We start from the raw sequence: 17,934 nt of genomic DNA, 5'->3' as shown, positions 1-17,934 counted from the left end.
AAGCTCCACTCCCATCATGGAGATTGCATCCGAGTTGGTCTAACTGATTTACATGTAAACTTTCTCCAATGCTCCACAGGTAATGATGATATGATTTACAGTATGCCACATTGAAAATTTGGTGAGATCTCTTCTTGTGTCTAATTTACTGTAAACTGTGTCTTGTTTAATCCAGAACAACACAGCTCAGCATCAGTGGGATGCCAAAATTGACCTAATGTTTGCATTTAATTTAATGTTTGCAACCTTCATAAATCTGGCTAATATTTTGTTATTTCACAAACCTGTTATCAGATGCATATTCTTGAATCTCACTTCCTTTTTTTTCACCTCTGAGTTCACCAATAGAAATTTGCCACAAAACCAGCCAATCACAGACAACAGAGTTCATCCTTATTGGTCTGGGTCATAAACTCTACATAGAGATGGACACAGATAAGTGTAATAATTATTTTTCTTCTCGAAAAAAAGTCTTTGGGATTTTGGCTTCTTGGAGCCAGCAGGAACTTCCTATTGGAATGCCAGGGATTAGGGGTCGGTCTGTCCAGTTCCTATTTACAGTCAATGGTCTTGATTCTATTCAGTCAAACTACTGCATTCTGACCAGTGAGAAACAGGCCAGAACTGGTCTTTTGGTATTAAAGGCTGCAGACCACTAATCTAATAAAACCCATGCAATGTCTGGTAGGGATGTAACAACTAATTTACTGAATCGATTTAGATTCCTGCAATTCAACCAGATAAATCTGTCTGAATCAAGTTATTAATCAAATCAACCCTTGCCATTATAAAATTGTTTCAAAATGAATAAATCAAAGTTGGAAAATACCATTTGGATTGGGGCACAGTAGGTCTATTTACTATAATGTTAAAATGACCAAGTGCTTCAGAGCGCACACACACACACACCCACACACACACGTGATGACAGCAAAAACTGATCAATCCATCATTCAAGTCCAATGTGTGGAAACCCTTTGAATTTAGCAAAGACATGCGACCATACAGTGTGCTGGAATATTTTAATGATATTTTCTTTGGATTATTTGGATGTGGAAAAACAAGTGGGATTGTCTAGATTTGACTTCTGGACAAGTGGGATTTATAAACTAAAATGTTAATGTTAATAAAGTGTTTAATGTTAATGGATTTGTCGTTAATACTTGTTCACTTGTTTTTTGTACACATATTTCATTTATACTTGATTATCTTCCAAAAAAAACAAAGGAATCTGGAAAACGTGACCTGCACTGTTCAGTACCCAATTATTTATTTCTGAGTCACACTGGTTGAATTTTTGGCTAAAGATGTCCTGGATCGATTTTAGGTCAGTGGGTCATTCAAAATGAACCAATATCAACTATGAATTGGATCGTCAACCACAAATTATAATATGAATCGAGTCCTTGTTAAAATGAGTCGTTACATCAATAATGTCCAGTGATTGCCTCCAAACACCTTGAATGTGGTGCAAAGACGTTTGATTGGTTGGAATTTAGACCAATCAGCATGAACCCACTTATCTGTGATTAGCTTGTTTTGAGGCTTATTTGTACTGTTGAGCTCAGAGATGTGAACACAAATATTAAGACTGAAAGAAAGCAGATTCTAGAGAACGTTTCTGAAAACTGTTGTATGACATTAATATGCTGTATGTATGTTCTAACCAAACAGAGATTTTGCAAGCACATAGCGTTTCGTGTGAATGAGAAAGTTACTGTTTAAAACTGTACATTTTGTTTGCAGCTAAGGAAGTTTTTATTTGAAAACTTTTAGTTGCACAAATATTACTTCATAGGAAACTGCTCAGACTACCAAGGGTACCAAAAGCTGCTTCACTGACCAGGATTTTACTGAGCTTGAATGTCCAGGAAACTCTCCTGACCAGAATCTGATAGAAAATCTATGTACTTTTGATAAAAAAAATACAAGAGACATAAGACCCAACCATGCAGATGATCTGAAGGCAGCTATCAAAGCAACCTGGACTTCCATTATGCCTTTGCAGAGCCTCAGGCTGATAACCTCCTCCATGCTACAGAGTATTGATGCAATTATTCAAGCAAAAAGAGGCCCAATCAAGCGATGAGTGCAGAAAAATGGGCATAGTGTTTGGTAACCTGTTATTTTGGCTAAGACATTCTTTTTTAGTCTAGTGGGAAATTCTAGTTTTCTGAAAACACTAAAGTTTAGGTTTCATACAGTCTTTAATCATCATAATTACAATATAGGCTTGAAGTACTTCAATCTACATGCCACGATTCTATTTAAAATACAAGATAAACTTCTTTGTTTGGTCGATGGACACATTTTCTTTTACTTTTTAATATATTTTTTAAAGTGTATATGTATGCTTGGAAACATGGAAATAGAAATAGTCTGCAGCAGCATCACATGTAAACAAGTCAGAATAACTATCTCATCAGTGCGTCACTACATAGCCACAAAAGAAAGACGTGTTTGGTGCCATCAGCGGCTTACATACCAAATTTCATCTGTACTAGTTTTTTAAGACAAACATGATTGTATAGTCAAAGTAAAATGTTTTAAGTACTTTGCAGAGAAAAACTTGACTGTTGAATAAAAAGTTCTTTTTAGAACTACCAGAATACCTTGTTTTTCTGTGTCAGTGGTCAAGTACAAGTCAAGCAGTCAAGTACAAGTCTAAAACGGATTGAGGCAAAGATCACCTTTACATATAATACATTAAAGAACTATGATGCCATTTGCCAGTTCATGTTATGTTTGTAACCTGAGTTTTGTATGAAGGAAAGTTAGGGGCATAAAAAAACAGAAAGAGTGATGAGACATTTTCCTCAGAATTCCAACTTTAACCGGGCTTCTGCCTTGGAATGAAAAAAAAAAACAGAAATCTGAGAAAAGACAAGATTCAGTGATAAAAGTCAAAATTAGATAAGAATCAGAATTCTGAGATTAAACCTTTAACCGGAGCTACTGTAACTCTTCAACCATTTAGACCATAACTACAATTCCAGTGGATTCGGAAACGGAAAAAAGCAGCCTTGCACGGATATGCAACACTTTGCATTAGTAATTACAATACGAACGTAAAGTGTTGCATTTTGCTGCAAAGTCGATATATGACAGGCTGCTTTTACCGCATCGATTCACGGTAACTTTGAGGACAGTCAAAGAGATATGGCATGTCGAAGAGCGTGTGTCGTTTAGATGTCGTCGTTAAAGGCCTAAAGTCTCAATGCTACAAATGGTCAGAATTCGAAGATTAAAATCATAATTCTAAGATTAAACCTATAATTACGAGAAAAAAAAAGTCAAAAGTCTGAGATGTGAGTCTGAATTTTAAAAATTGGTCCAGATGTCATATTTAAAGTCATATTTTTCATCTCAAATTCTTGATTCTGAGATCAAAGCTACAATTCTGAGATTAGTCAGAGTTACTCCTTTTTTTGTTTTTCTCCATGGCCGTCATCTTCTTCAGCAGTTTTATAGAATGCATTTGGATTTTATGTACTGGTTTCACCTCTTTGCTGTCTTACTGTAACTCAGTATTGCATTGGAAGAGAACAGAAGGAGAAGCTGTACTGTAATGAGCGAACTTTCTGTTGCCGTCAACAATGGTACAAGAGATAAAGTCGCGGCGAGAAGCCTTCAGTCTCACTTCATTGGTTTTGATCTTAAAGGCCACAAGTCTAGGCCTGGTTCCTAGACTAATATGCATGAAACATTTGAGTTGAAAGATTTCAACATTATGGGACTGTAAATAGCCTGAACATCATCAGGCAGAACTGGTTTTGATCATAAAATAAATACATTCAATGGCAGACTTTTTTTAACTGCCTCTAATTAGTCCTAATTGGATAAAAAACAACATGCAGTTCCTCCACAAGTACCTTTAAATGAAATATACAAAATTATACCAGTCAACACCAGTCAGTTAGAGTTAACTTTCTTTGAGGGAACATGTTTACTTGACAATCCAACCAGAACTTTAAAGAAAAGGTGGAGATGAAGTATTATTGAATAAGTAAATTAATCATAATAAGGAAAATAAGTTTTTTGTTTTCTTTAAACAAATACAAACCCACTACTTTAAACAAATGCAGCCATCACCGGTCAAAGCCAAGCTTAGATATCTTTAATAAATAATAATTCCCTGATTATAGTTGCAGATAATATCTACCTCTCCATAGCAAGGCACTATGAATGGTTTGAATGTCCTTGGATTTTCATGAACTGGGTTTGACTGATGGCTGTAAAGAAAGACTCCTTATACAGAAGCAGTTTTTTTGACTAACAAGTCTGCAGTGAACATTTCCGTCTTTGTCTCGAGTCAGAACACGGTTCATTCTCACTTTGTTCAGCTGTGTACAGCAGATAAAGGAACTCAGCAGAGATTGTGAAGTCACAGAGGCAGAATCTTGTCAGACAATGACCCGCGTGTCCTCACAAAAACATCTTCAAATCCAGGTAACTGCCTCAGGCTTGACAGGAAAAAGTTTACTTGGTGTTACAGTACTTAGTGTTTTTAAGAAACAATAGCTTCATCCTGCTTTTAAAAACAAAACTGGAGTAAATTGTTCACTAAAGGTAGAGATAACCTACCCAGTAGACAATGTTGAAAAGCAAAAAGGAGGTGGGAAAAAAGACCCTTGAGTATGCATCCAGTTCAAGTAGATCTATGTGGAGCCGTCCTTTCCTCCACCCACCTCCTTTGCACTCCTCAAAGCAGCAGAAGAAGCTCTGGCAGTCTTTTCCGTCCAAACACTCGTAGACACAAGTGTCCTCAAAGTCCTGCCAGTACAGGGAGTTGTTTAACGCGATGATGGTGTGTGGGGGAGGTCTCACATTCAGGGCGGAGTAGTTCTGGAAAAACCAAACCTTTCTTTAGACACAGCAACAGAAGCCACACATAACATTTAAAAATAGAAGAAATTATATTTGAAACAAGCGTGTTTTACAGGAAAAAGGACAATGACACCTCCAAAGTGCACACATGGTGGAAGGTTTGACCTTTACAGACCCACTCCAATGAAAATAGAGTTTTTGGTGTTTTTACCATGTTCTTGTAGCATTTTTCTCATGATGGAGAAGATATATAAAGAAAAAAAAAAATAAAACTGCATTTCTGAGTATTTCTTTATTCATATTGTGGTGCATCGGGAGCAGATTGAAATAAATGCTCTTAGGAAAAGCCTGTAGCAATGAAAAATAATAAAACAATAATTGGAAAGGGACTTTGACAAGATTTGATTAACAGAGTATTCAAATTCAAAAACTTTAATTTTGAGTTGATTTCACCACTGCAGCTACAAAAACCTTCACAATTCTTACATACTGGGGTGTTTTTCGAGGAAATTTGTCTCAGTTTGTTTAGTCAATAAGGTTAGATGGGAAAGCCTGACTCAAATCTTTCCTTTTTTATTTCATGTAAATTTACACAGTGAGGTTGAGGTTGTGTCTCTCTGAATTTCCCCTAAAACAAAATTACTTAACCATGATCTGATTACCGGTAGTTATTGTGGAAGATTTACCAAGAATTTTGTTTGTTTTTTGAATCATTTAAACTCTCCATCGGCAAAATGAGAAACCTGCACAGCCCATTGCATTATACCTCCTCCACTAAACCTCACATTTGGCATTGTGAAATATTTAGTCAAAATCTGACGAAGTCAGTGTTGTGAATTATATTTCACCAGAAAACAGCTCCCCAGTCCAGCAGCTCTGCACTTTCTACAATTCCATGTGACACTAGACTCAAAATAATGCTAACATCCAGCTGATGGAACCCAAACCTGTAAAACTCCTATGGTATGGTTGTTTTTCTGTAGCCACAGCCGCCCTGGGGCAGACTGACAAAGGCGTGACTGCCAGAACATGCCTACAGTCCCTCTGACCATCACCGGGACATTTGGGGACGAATTCCTACACCAGTGGAGCCACACTGGAGGCACGGATGGTCAAGTGTCTTGCCCAAGGACACAACAGCAGTTGACTCGATCATTAGCTGACCTGCTCAACCATCTGAGCTACTGCAGCTCTTTTTGATCAATTGTTAAAGCGTTCCCAGTGGTCTTTTAGTTGTGATTATGGACGTTTTTTTAGTCTAAATATAAAACCCTGTCCTTTTCTAGCACATAGCTTCTGCTGAGCAAAAGTAGTTAGTTAGTTAGTTAGTTAGTTAATTAGTTTGTTAGAAATTCATCTCTAAGTTGTAGAAAGGACCATTGTTGCAGAGCAACTCTGCCCCTCCTTCTCCTCTCCGTTGCCAAACAGGGAGGTTGTGCACCGCCCAGCATATTTTCACAAGTACAATATTTTTCAAACTTCATTTTTTTTGTGGTTCTGGTTCTAATTCACATAAATAAAGATATACTCATCAATACAATTTTTAAGTTACTTTTCTCTTTATATGTCCTCAGTCATCAGAAACATGTTAAAACACAAAAAAAAACACCATTTTCATTTGAGTGGGTATTTAATACCTTGTTTCTATTGAGTGGTAAGTTCCGGTCTGGTCCAGTCCAGTATTTTGAGCGTTTCCATTATAAAATGGACCCATTAAGCCGAACAGAACCGTACCATTTTTGGGCCCCCATTGGTTGTAGGTCCATATAAAAATGGAATGGACCGGTTGAAACATAAATAATGTTAAAACATGTAAATTGGCTAAACGTCCTTACGACAAAAGACAGCTCCAAAAAAGAAGCAGTATTTCTCTTTGCAGCCCGCTCTCAAACAACATTAAATGCTTTGTATACCAAAAACCAAGTGGAAAAAATTAGATGCTGGAAAATATCCATTGTTGTTGTTAGCTTCACCCTGCATGCGCCGTGGTGGTCGGATTTTAAGTGGAAACACTCAACTGAATTGCCTAGACCATTCTAAATGAGACCGTACTGGACCGGACTGGACCAGACCACCAAGTGGAAACGAGGCATCAGTGAATCACTGATGGACTAGTGAGCTTTTCAGGGTGAAAAATGCTTCTTGGCTCATAATGGAGATTTTAAATAGCCTCCTGCAGATCCATAATGGGATCAAGCAGTGGTCCATATATGGTTACCTTAAAGGAAAAGAGTAACCAGTTACAATGAAAAATCCAGAAGACAAAAAAACAAACAAAAAAATTTCTTTTAGCAAGCCTGTGGTCCTTTGCTTGGTTTGGGACCCTGAACAAAAGTCATCACTACTCTGTGTCAGGAGGCAGACTGGTTGAGAATCTGAGCAGAAAAGACTGCCATGCACCAAACTGACGGCTGCCATCTGTTGACGCCAGCTTTTATTTTGGAGGATGACCAAGGCGCCCATCTGAGGAATTACTCATCCATAATCATAAACCAAATCTATGACCCACTCCAACGATTGAGTTGATGCCTTTTGGCAATCCTCTGGTCTGTGTTGGCCTCGCTGTGATAGTCTTACAGAGAACTTCCATACCCATTCATGGCTGAAGGGAAATCAACAGTGAAGACATAATATTATGTTCCTCCAACCTGAGATGATGTGGGGCCTGAAACTCAGAAAGCTGCAGAATTGAGTTTTCTTATGCATGAAGCACCAATTCACAATTATTGTCCTTAATGGTGCCGTAGGAGAAAATATACAGAAAGTCTGTCAGACTGTTTTATTCTAATCCAGTCCAAACCCATAATATTACACGTAAAGCCACAAAGAAATGCTCTTTTAGCTTGACTCTGATGTTCTGAGTGTGAGGAGATGGTGATGAGCATCACCACTTTCATGAGAAGGTAAGTAACAGTCTGCCTCTACCGGTGGGGGTCAGAGAGAATTTCAAAGAGGCACAGAAATTTAAAAAACAAGCATTTGCAGTTGATGCTTTTGAAAGGACACATTAGTGGCTGCAACTATAAAACAATCATCAGCAACAAGTGAAGTAAACAGAAAGAGGAAGGGTGTATATCCAATAATTTACCCCCAAACCATCGGGGAAAAAAATCCAAACAGGACGGGGAACAGGACATGTACAAAACTGACGAGTTTTTGGGAATTTTAGTACCACTTTTATTTGGTAGTCTTGCTTTTATCAAATGCAAATGTGCAGCAACATATTAAAAAAGACAACAATCATCTACACGTAAAAATACTAAACCTTAGTCCTTTGGAGGAATTATGCTAATATTTTATTCAAACGTATGTTTTAGGGCGTAGCAGGAAGCTTCACACACAAAGGTACAAGCTTGGGTTTGAACCATGTCCAACAGATCTAGAAATCTGACAGCACTCACCGTTGTGTTGGATCCCATGGAGCTGTGTCTTTGAGAGCTGTACGAGCAGTAATTTAAAGTTGCATACTCCATCAGCGCCGCAAAGACAAACAGGAAGCAAACGGTGACAAAGAGGTCCATGGCGGTGACGTAAGACACTCTGGGCAATGATGTCCTGGCTACAGAGCTGAGGGTGGTCATAGTCAGAACCGTGGTGATACCTGCAGGGCAGAAGAAAGCAAAAACAAACAAACAATCAAAACCAAACAGATTAGGCTTTAAATACAGATAACTGGAAACTGCTCCACCTTAAATACCTTCATCTTTAAATTATAAGAGTTAGGACTGAAGCATGTTTACATGCACACCAAAATAGTTATTATTTGAGTGATCATGTAAAAAGGATTCAGCTGTTTGATTATGAAAAACCTGAAATACACATGTTTGTTATTCTAAATGATCTGACATTTTTCTGTCTCCCTGAATTGTTTTAAATCATTTAGAAAGTAGCAGTACAGTGGTAGATTCAACTTTATTCCATAAAGTACTACAAGCAAAACATAAACATCATTAATAATTATGGTGGGCAAACTTATACTGGAGCAATGCACTTCATCATTTATGTTTATTTAGAATTTACTCTAGATTGAGCTACTTTCTGCCATAAAAGAAGGTTTTTGTCTAACTTTAAAGCCCAACTCCAAGTATCTTTTTATCGATTGTAAATTGTTTCGTAGTGGTCTTTTAAATAAGATTATGCCGGTTTTTCTTTTTTTTTTTTGCCAAAGTAAGGCTACCAAAAAAAACAGGCTTGTGGCCTACTCTAGGATATAGTTTCTGCAGAGCTGCAGTAGTTTATTAGAAATTCTCCTCTGGGTTTTGGGTGGGACTGTTGGTGCAAGGAGCTTGTGGCCTACCCAGCGTAATTTCTATGTCACAAATAAAACCTTTTTCAAAGTCATTTCTTTTGTGTGCTCCTGATTTACAACAATTTGAATAAAGAAATACTCAGAAATGCAATTAAGCTTAATTTCCTTTTTTGATTGATTTGATTTTCGATTTATTTTAGAGTCAAGCATCAAAGGTGCCCAGCCCACATGGACTTACAAGGACACAAACAATAGACAGACAGGTTTTCCATCATTTTAAATAAAAGGTCTTATGGCGTTCTCAAGCTTTCAACAAAGAATTTGCCGTTTTAAACACTTTAAACTTAAACAAATGTTTCAATCTGCCTTCATTTGACATATCAAACAAAAATAAACCAGAGAACAATTGACTTCTCTGATCGTGATAGATGGGACAGTAAAACAAAAACTGGCATTCATTTTCTATTTCATTTAGGTGACAGAGGGGACAAACACGATTCTCTTCAGGGACAGAATGGAATCGTCACGTCTCTAAAGCTAGTGGCAGAATACCACATCTCCATTGGGCACAGGTTTTCCATCAAGTTCTGTACCAAAACTTTCTTTAATCAAAATACAAGTTCTTAATTTTGGTTTACATAAAACATCAGTATTCCATTTCAGTTTATATAACTCAAAACATTCACTTCTTAATTTTCTGATATTGCAGATCAGACTGATTCTAAAAATATACTGAAGATCTAGTTCTGTGGAAATGTTCTGTATCTGCTCGCTCCAGGAGGATTTACATGCTAAACTCCAATTAACTATATGTTTAGTCAATCTTTTGTCAGGCATAGTAATAACTCTATTCCATAGTCTTACCATGTCACACTGATGTCTTATTTCACACAGTTCCCAGCCCATGTCTCCATACAACTAATATATGTCCACCTTCCTCAGAAAAATACCACAAGAATATGCTAAAACACCAACAACACCAGTGTCATTGGACTGGATCTTTAAAGAGAATATCAAAGGAGGGGATTTTGCTCACTTGTTGGATTTTACAAATCAGACTTCTGTAACCCACAGAAGTTCAGTGGGGAAGATGAGGAAGAGCCACAGCACAGTGATCTGGTAAACAACTTAATCAACAGTGGAGGGGCCATCATGAATTTCCTTCTTCTGTCTTAAAGACCAAAAAGACTGTGATAACCTCCAGAAAGGCAGAGCTGCTTGTCTAGCTGACAAATTTTTGACCTTATGGATTACAGGATTTTTGCAGTTGTTGTCCTTAGAAGGTGTTTCACGTTCAAAAAATCAAACTGTTACAGGTATTCAGAGCACTCCTAAAAATTCAAGTTATTTTGCTTTTGTTGCAAGTTACCCTTTAATAACATAAAAAGTCGTTTGACCAGGATTATTATGAAAAAATATAGATCAATGCATCATCCGATATCCAAGGGTCAATTACTTGCAATGCGGCTTGCTTCTATCTTTAGGGCATAGCTTACAGATGATGAGGACAAAGTTATCAACTGTAGCAGAATTTTTTTTAAAATATATTTTATTTTATTTTGCCCTTTGATTTCCTCTTTGGAAAGGTTTAAAGATTGGTGGAAGCTAAAAATGGAAAGTAAATGCATACAGAAATGATCTGTTTCTCTCATTGCCATAGCAACCAGCCGGTCCCATCCATTTCAGGCAGAGATTTCACACTTTTCCCGTTAAACACTGCCTGCCATTATGATTACTCTGGCCGGCTGTTTCCTAAAGTTGTGGCACAAATTTAAGAAATATTTCTTTCTTCAATCAGTAGGGGGAGCTGAAGAAAAACCACTCTGCACTATTTATTTTATCCTACAGGCATACAATACCAAGAGCTTTGTGACATAGATTGACCTTTGTTTTATATGCGTTCAGATCCCCTCACATATTCACATCTCATAAGGTTGTGACATTCATTACCGCACCTATACAACAGCTTTTAAAAAAAAATTTTTTTCAGTAGTAAAAAAGTAAATAAGTGATTCCAAAAATATTTTTTTCAAATACTGATTTCAATTCATGGGAAAAAAATGTGTTTCAAGAACAAGGTGAGCAAGCACAAACATCTACAAACAAATGTCCAGCACAGAGGTGGAGGTGTGATGACAAAACACACTAAAGACAAAACAATCACTCTGATATAAATGTTAACATGAAAATCTCAAAACCCAAATAAAATATTTCTGTGAGAATATAGCAAATTAAATCTCAACAGACTGAGAGGTTTGGGCATCTCTGGTACTGTACTAAAGTGGTTTTATTCCTATCTCACAGATCGAAGTTTTTACGTAAGTATGGATACTTGCTCCTCAAGGGTCTTCGACATCAACTGTGGGGTCCCCCAAGGTTCAATTTTAGGCCCACTACTTTTTAATCTATATATGTTGCCACTGGGGGACGTCATCAGGAGGCATGGCGTTTGTTTCCACAGCTATGCTGATGACACTCAACTCTACATCGCTGTGTCTCCTGATGATGAAGAGTCGGTCAACACACTCTTAAAATGCATTTTAGACATTGAGTCATGGATGGCGGAGAACTTCCTACAGCTAAACCAGGACAAAACAGAGGTTTTAGTGATCGGTTCTGAAGACAAGAGAGAGATAGTTTTATCTAAACTAAAGAATTACAAAACTTCTCAGTGTGTGAGAAACTGGGTGTCATTTTTGACTCTGAGTTGAATTTTATCCCACAAATTAAAAACATCACAAAAACAGGATTTTATCATCTAAAAAATATATCCAGAGTCCGCCCATTTCTCTCTCTTGCCAGTACAGAGGTGCTAATGCATGCTTTTATTACCAGCAGATTAGATTATTGCAATGCCCTGCTCTCTGGTCTTCCCAGAACAAGAATAGCAAATCTTCAACTGCTGCAAAATTCAGCAGCACGCGTTCTGACGAGGACCAGGGGGCGGGAACACATTACACCAGTTTTAAGATCGCTGCATTGGCTCCCTGTGCAATTCAGGATTGATTTTAAAGTTCTTTTATTGGTTTACAAATGTTTTTATGGTCTCGGGCCTTCATATTTATCTGACATGATTTTAAAGTATGAGCCCTCGCGGACCCTGAGGTCCTCTGATACCGGCCTTTTGGTTATCCCAAAAGTTAGAACAAAAACGTACGGCGAGGCCTCATTCAGTTTTTACGGACCTCGCCTGTGGAACAGCCTCCCAGAGAGCCTCAGGGCCGCAGAGACTGTTCATGTTTTTAAAGGAAGGCTTAAGACCTACCTTTTTAATTTACCTTTTAATTGAATATTAGGATTTTTAATTGTTTTTTTATTTTATTTTTTTTTTTTTTTTTTTATTAGTATTATTTTTTTTACATTTATTATTATTATTATTTTTAAATATTTTAATTATTAATTTATTTTTCTTTTAACTAGTTTTATATGTGTATGTAAATACATTTATTTATTTATTCTATTAATTTTTAAGTCGCTCTTACTATTTCATATGCCAATTAAGGTTTATGTAATTATTTGTTTTTTGTCTATGTTTTATATATATTTTAATTTTATTCCTTTTACATTATATTTGTAACTCCTGTGTTTTCCTCTGAGGGATCCTCCACATCGGTGACTGACCCTTCTCAGTGAGCGGGGTCGCTGCAGTGGGATCTCCTGGGTCTGACTCTTTTGATCGGATCTGGGGGGTTCTGTGGTAGTGTACTCCGTGAACTTGGGTTGGGGGGTTGCTGGTGTGGACATGTCCCCAAACTATCGTTTTCCCTCAGGACAAAGCCTGGTCTCTACATTCTATCATTCTATCACTCTTCTATTTATTTATTTATTTATTTATTTATTTATTGATGTGTGTGTGTGTTTTTGCGGGGGGGGGGGGGGGGGTTGTCGCACGGTTTGTCTTGTCATCTAGTTTTTAAATTTTATTGTATTTTATGCACAGCACTTTGAGTGACATCTGTTGTCGAAAAAGTGCTATATAAATAAAGGTTGATTTGATTTGATTTGATAAATGCTCAAAGATGGAAAGTGGTTCAAGGAATGAAGCAAATTGACTAAAGTAAGTGTTTTTTTTCATTAGTTTTTGGCAGTTTTACAAATGAATGAAAAAGTAATTTGTTGTTCCACAAATGTATTTGCGCAGTAAAATCTTACAATTCAAACAGATGATGCCTTTTGTTTTTTTTTTTACATTTTTGTTTTTTGTAGGGGTTAACAAGTCAAGATTTCTTTTGTTCAAATCTTAAGAAAGCTTGAGGAAGCAGGATTATGAGGCATTACCCCACTTAGATCATAAATCATCAAACAAAACAGATAAAATGCAAATGAATTACCTTCACAGAACTCCAGTGGACTGCACAACAATAGAGAGCGAGCACAAAAAAAGGAACAACAAAACAGATAAAGAAAAAAAAGAAGCACACTCAATGACAAGCAAATATCTATGCAGACTGGTGTGATAAAACAAATCCAAGGCAAAATGTGAGGACAAAGAGCAAATCAAATGTTCAGAAGTTGTTTCAGGGCTTCAGTTGCCAAAACTAACTGTACCTAGTGCAGTTCTGGCTGGAGTGGCATCTTTTTTTATCCAGAAGGACACCCAAGAAAGAACCACAGTCAGAATGCAGGGGATATAGGTCTGGATGGTGAAGTAACCCATTCTCCTGCTCAGGTTGAAGAAAACCGTCATCACCACGTAGTCTCCTGTAGAGGAAAGAAACAGTACAAGAAAATAAAAAAATAAAAAACAAATCACAGCACTTTGATTTGTTTTCCTCATCTGAGCTGACTTCTGGCCTAAACTGTGCGGCTGCATAGCTTTACCATTTTTCTCGCATGGTACTGTTAGGTTGGTGTTGTCAGGGGCTGTAAACTAGCAGCCCCTGTGTGGGTTTTCTCCAGGAACTCCAGCTTCCTCCCCCAGGTCAAAAACATGCTTCAAAGGTTAATTGGTGACTCTAAATTGTCCCTTAAACGGAAACAGATGGATGGAGTTGTGCAGACACCAACAAGGACACTAATATTGACTTCCAAATGATGCGCGTGACAAGATGAACTACAAAAAGTTGCAGTGGTAGTGCAGAGCTGCTCCAACATTAGTATAATGCAGTGCTTCTCAAATAGGGTGGCACGACGATGTGATGCCAGGGGGGCGCGTGGTAGTGGCGGTTTTAGGCACAGATAATACGGGCAATTGTCTGGTGCGCAAATTAAACGTGGGGGCGGTGGTGACAGCGGCTCAGTGCTTGGAAAAAGCACAATGTTTTTATCTATTTCTTCAGACTAAAAACGTTAGATATATTGGTGCTGCTGTGTTCATGTTTCAGATCAATTTACATTTAATATTATTTATTGATTGAATTATTTCTCTCTGTATCAAATGGTTCAGTTGGTCAAAATGTTTCTAGTTTAAATAAGGAATGACAGATTTTTTTATTTCAGGCACTTAAAGCTTCTTTTCTGTTTTAGACTATAACAGGGTTTCTTTGTGGCAAAATAAATTCAATATATGTTGAAAGTGGATTTATATTGCTTTTTTCTTTTGTTAATGTTAAAAGATACAGTTTCAGGAATACTTACACAATTTTTATAGATACTAATCTAATATATTTTGCAAACACAATTGATGCACTTTTGCCTAATAATGATTCTGATTGTCAGTTGACAATTTTGAAGTGACAAAAAATGTACACAAAACATTTTTCAGTGTTCCCTCATTTATCACAGCGGTCACTTCACCTAAATAACCCGTCATAGGTGAAATCTGAAAATTAGGGATACAGATGTTATTAGGCTGTAAAACTCCTCACCACACCGTTTTCTAAGACAGAAATGAACATTTTCACCATTCTACCTAACTTTTAAAGTTCAAACCCTCACAGAAAAAGGAGTCCAACGTAATAGAGTGAAAACGATGATCTGCTGTAACTCTCTATGCGCCTCTGGCAGGCTGAACGTGCCCCGTCTCTGAACAGGAGTCAAAGAATGGAAGAGATTGTATGAAGGGATCAACAGCTAATCAGGGAGCAAAACACAATGCGCTGTTACACAAAAAAAGAAAGCATGCAAAGTTGTGCTGAAAAAAATCTGTAAAAACAGCAAGACTGTAAAAGGTGAACTGTGATATACCACCATACCACGAGTCTAATCTCAAAATCCACAAATCTCTAATCTCTCTGAGCGTCTCAGGTTTAGGACTTTCACACACGATGTGTGCTGGAACAATGAACTAATGGACAAGTCAATACGTTTTTTGCAGAGTTACCCTTATCCTCTCAGCAGATTTGTGTTTTTAGAGGATTTCTGTACCTGCTGTTGTCTTTATTATGTCTGTTGTGTTTCTCAGGCCCATAAAATCAAACTGGTACAGACGCCACAACTTCTGGTCAGCCGCTGCCACCGAGTTCCGCCTCCATTTGTAAATCATCTCATCTTGTGGGTATCCATCTGCAAATACACAGATAATATGTGTGTGACCCCTAGGGCGACATGGCACGTCCTGGTGATGGATACCCCCTGCACAGGTAGACCCAGGAGCCACCCAAAGAAACATGTGTCCTGTGCTGAAAATTAGCTAATGAAAAGGACAGACTCAAATAAAGAAAGAGGGAAAATAAAAGAAGATCAAATTAAAGTTTTGGTTCAATAATGTAGTGAATCTATCTTGATGTTGGGCCTAACCTTCAGAGAAGCACACAGAGCCCGGGGGTGTCTAGTTCACAGGAGGTTGATAACAGGTTAATGATTCCATCTGTGATTTTCTGTAGAGCCATCCAAAGCTTTTGAAAAGGCAGCTAGAAAAGCCCTCAACATGCTCACTTTGGTAATAAGTTCGTGTGAAAGTTTTTAAATTAACTGTCACACGAATGCTGAGAAAAGACATCGCTCAACTACAACACGCTCGATGAATGAACTCAATTAACATTAATGCTTGTGGTTTTTCCATTATGTTTTGGTCAAATTCTAATATAAAATAATAATATGTTACAGGATAAATCTGAATTTAACCAAGTAAATTGTGACACTTCATAAATTTAGAGGGGAAATCACTTAAAATAAATGGATTACTCAAAGAGAATTGTTGCAATTATTTCTTCAGCTTCTTTCTCAACAAGAAAGTGTCAGAGATGGAAGCAATCAGACATTTAGATGGCAGGTTTTGCAAACAGGGAAACAGGCAAATCAGGGGCGGTGCTAAAGGGGGAGCAAGGGGGGTGCTGCCCCCCCAAATTTTGAGTCAATATAAGTATCATTATTGACAAAGATTATGAACTCATCAATACAAGTGTATTTAATCACTGCAAAATAACGAGCTTTTAATTTGAGTAACATTAGTAGCTTCACCCCTATTTAGTTTATGCCGATCCATCTAAGCTTTCTGGGCTTTCATTCCTACACATTTTGTTTTCATTTATTGCTACAGCATTACATTAGTAATAGCACCTTAGCTAAAAACAATTGCTGCCTTAATACAGTATTAATAACAATAACGATAATAAAAATGTTGGAATACATATTTTTGATTCTTTCATTTGTAATGGCCTTCCACTCCGCTGTTCCCCTGTGCCACCCTTCTAATGTCTTCTGCCTCCCTTCCCCTTCATACATTGTGTGAGAATTCTGGTCTTGTACGTCAATAAAGTTGCAAGTGCGGGACATGATGTTTGGATTTTAGGTTGGTCTGCTGCGGTGAAGACTTTAGAAGTGAAATACTTTTTCCTAAAGCATACTTACAACTGGAGAAAATGAGAGGACAGGAGTGTTCATCCATTGGAAAGTTGTGAAGTTGCAGTTGGCATTCTGCGTTTATGGTCAATCTGCAAAACAAACCAAAGCAACTAATTACTACATCATACATGTCTCCTCTTTTATTCTTTTATCCGTTAGTACTAATATATAAAGTATATCCATTATATTTTAAATAGTTAGAATTGCAATGAATCAGCTTCAGTGATATCTAATAGCATAGTTGCAGATCACAGATAACAACTGTTAACCCTTTGGAACCAAGGGCATAAAACTCTGCATTTGTCTACTTTTGAATTTACTTCTGTGTTTTTCCATTTTAAATACTTTTTGCTTATCTGGCATCATTTTAACCAGCACAACCTCAACTATTTGACACTAACTTTATTTTGCAAAATTTCCTTGTTGTGGTCACGCACTAGACATAAAAACCGAAGATTCCATTTAAAAAAAATTCAACAACAAAAAAAAATATTTTTTTCAACCAAATAATTTGCATGTTTTTGAATGGAAATACAAGAAAAAATTCACAGATTTGTAAATATACTGAGGCCCATCACAGTCCTCACACCTTCATGATGTGACTCCTCTTATATAGTTATACAGACTGACTCTACTATGGCTTCAGCTTCCAGGCAGCCTGAAAAATCTGAATTTGTCTCCTAGGTGCTCTGCTCACCATTTGACTTTTCTCTTGGAATCCTTTTTCTGTAGCTTTATTACTTGTTTTTTCTTAAATTTTCCTTATTGGCAAAGAATAAAATAATAATAATAATAATAATAATAATAATAATAGACCAGTAATTATTGCAACATCAATTTGCTATGTCACCAAACTTTCCGTTTAAGAAAAGGTAAACAAAAAAATTCCCACTTTGCTGAACGTCCTTCATGCTGCACAGTATGAACTGCTGCATTGCTTAACTATGAAGGATCTTTTCCAATATTTGATTAGTTGATGGACAGAGAATCTGAACACCATATTGTTTTGACCACAAAAGGAGTTATTTAGATGTATGACATTTTATGAAAGTTCTAGATAATGGATGGATAATGCAGCCTTGCTTTGCTCAACTTTCGTTATACCCTTTTTCTTCAGTTTAGGTAATGAAAGG

At 37.1% G+C, this 17,934-nt stretch overlaps 1 protein-coding gene across 2 annotated transcripts in view; it reads right to left on the bottom strand.

The window, feature by feature from the left end:
• Positions 1-2,188: 2,188 nt before the first annotated feature.
• gabrg3 (gamma-aminobutyric acid type A receptor subunit gamma3) overlaps positions 2,189-17,934 on the bottom strand; it is a 222,792-nt gene continuing 207,046 nt past the window's right edge. For both annotated transcript variants that reach the window (XM_023954495.2, XM_023954494.2), the window contains exons 5-9: positions 16,808-16,890; positions 15,383-15,520; positions 13,625-13,777; positions 8,229-8,428; positions 2,189-4,845 (exon numbers count right to left, since the gene is read on the bottom strand). In XM_023954495.2, coding sequence (XP_023810263.1) covers positions 4,564-4,845; positions 8,229-8,428; positions 13,625-13,777; positions 15,383-15,520; positions 16,808-16,890 — 856 coding nt within the window. In that variant the 3' untranslated portion in view covers positions 2,189-4,563. The remainder of the gene's footprint in view (positions 4,846-8,228; positions 8,429-13,624; positions 13,778-15,382; positions 15,521-16,807; positions 16,891-17,934) is intronic.

The sequence above is a fragment of the Oryzias latipes genome, chromosome 4, assembly GCF_053564925.1.
Source record: "Oryzias latipes strain Hd-rR chromosome 4, Olatipes_Hd-rR_3.1".
Classification (NCBI taxonomy): Eukaryota; Metazoa; Chordata; class Actinopteri; order Beloniformes; family Adrianichthyidae; genus Oryzias; species Oryzias latipes.
Note: the sequence above shows the minus strand (reverse complement) of the source record. Positions and strands in the feature narration are given on the sequence as shown.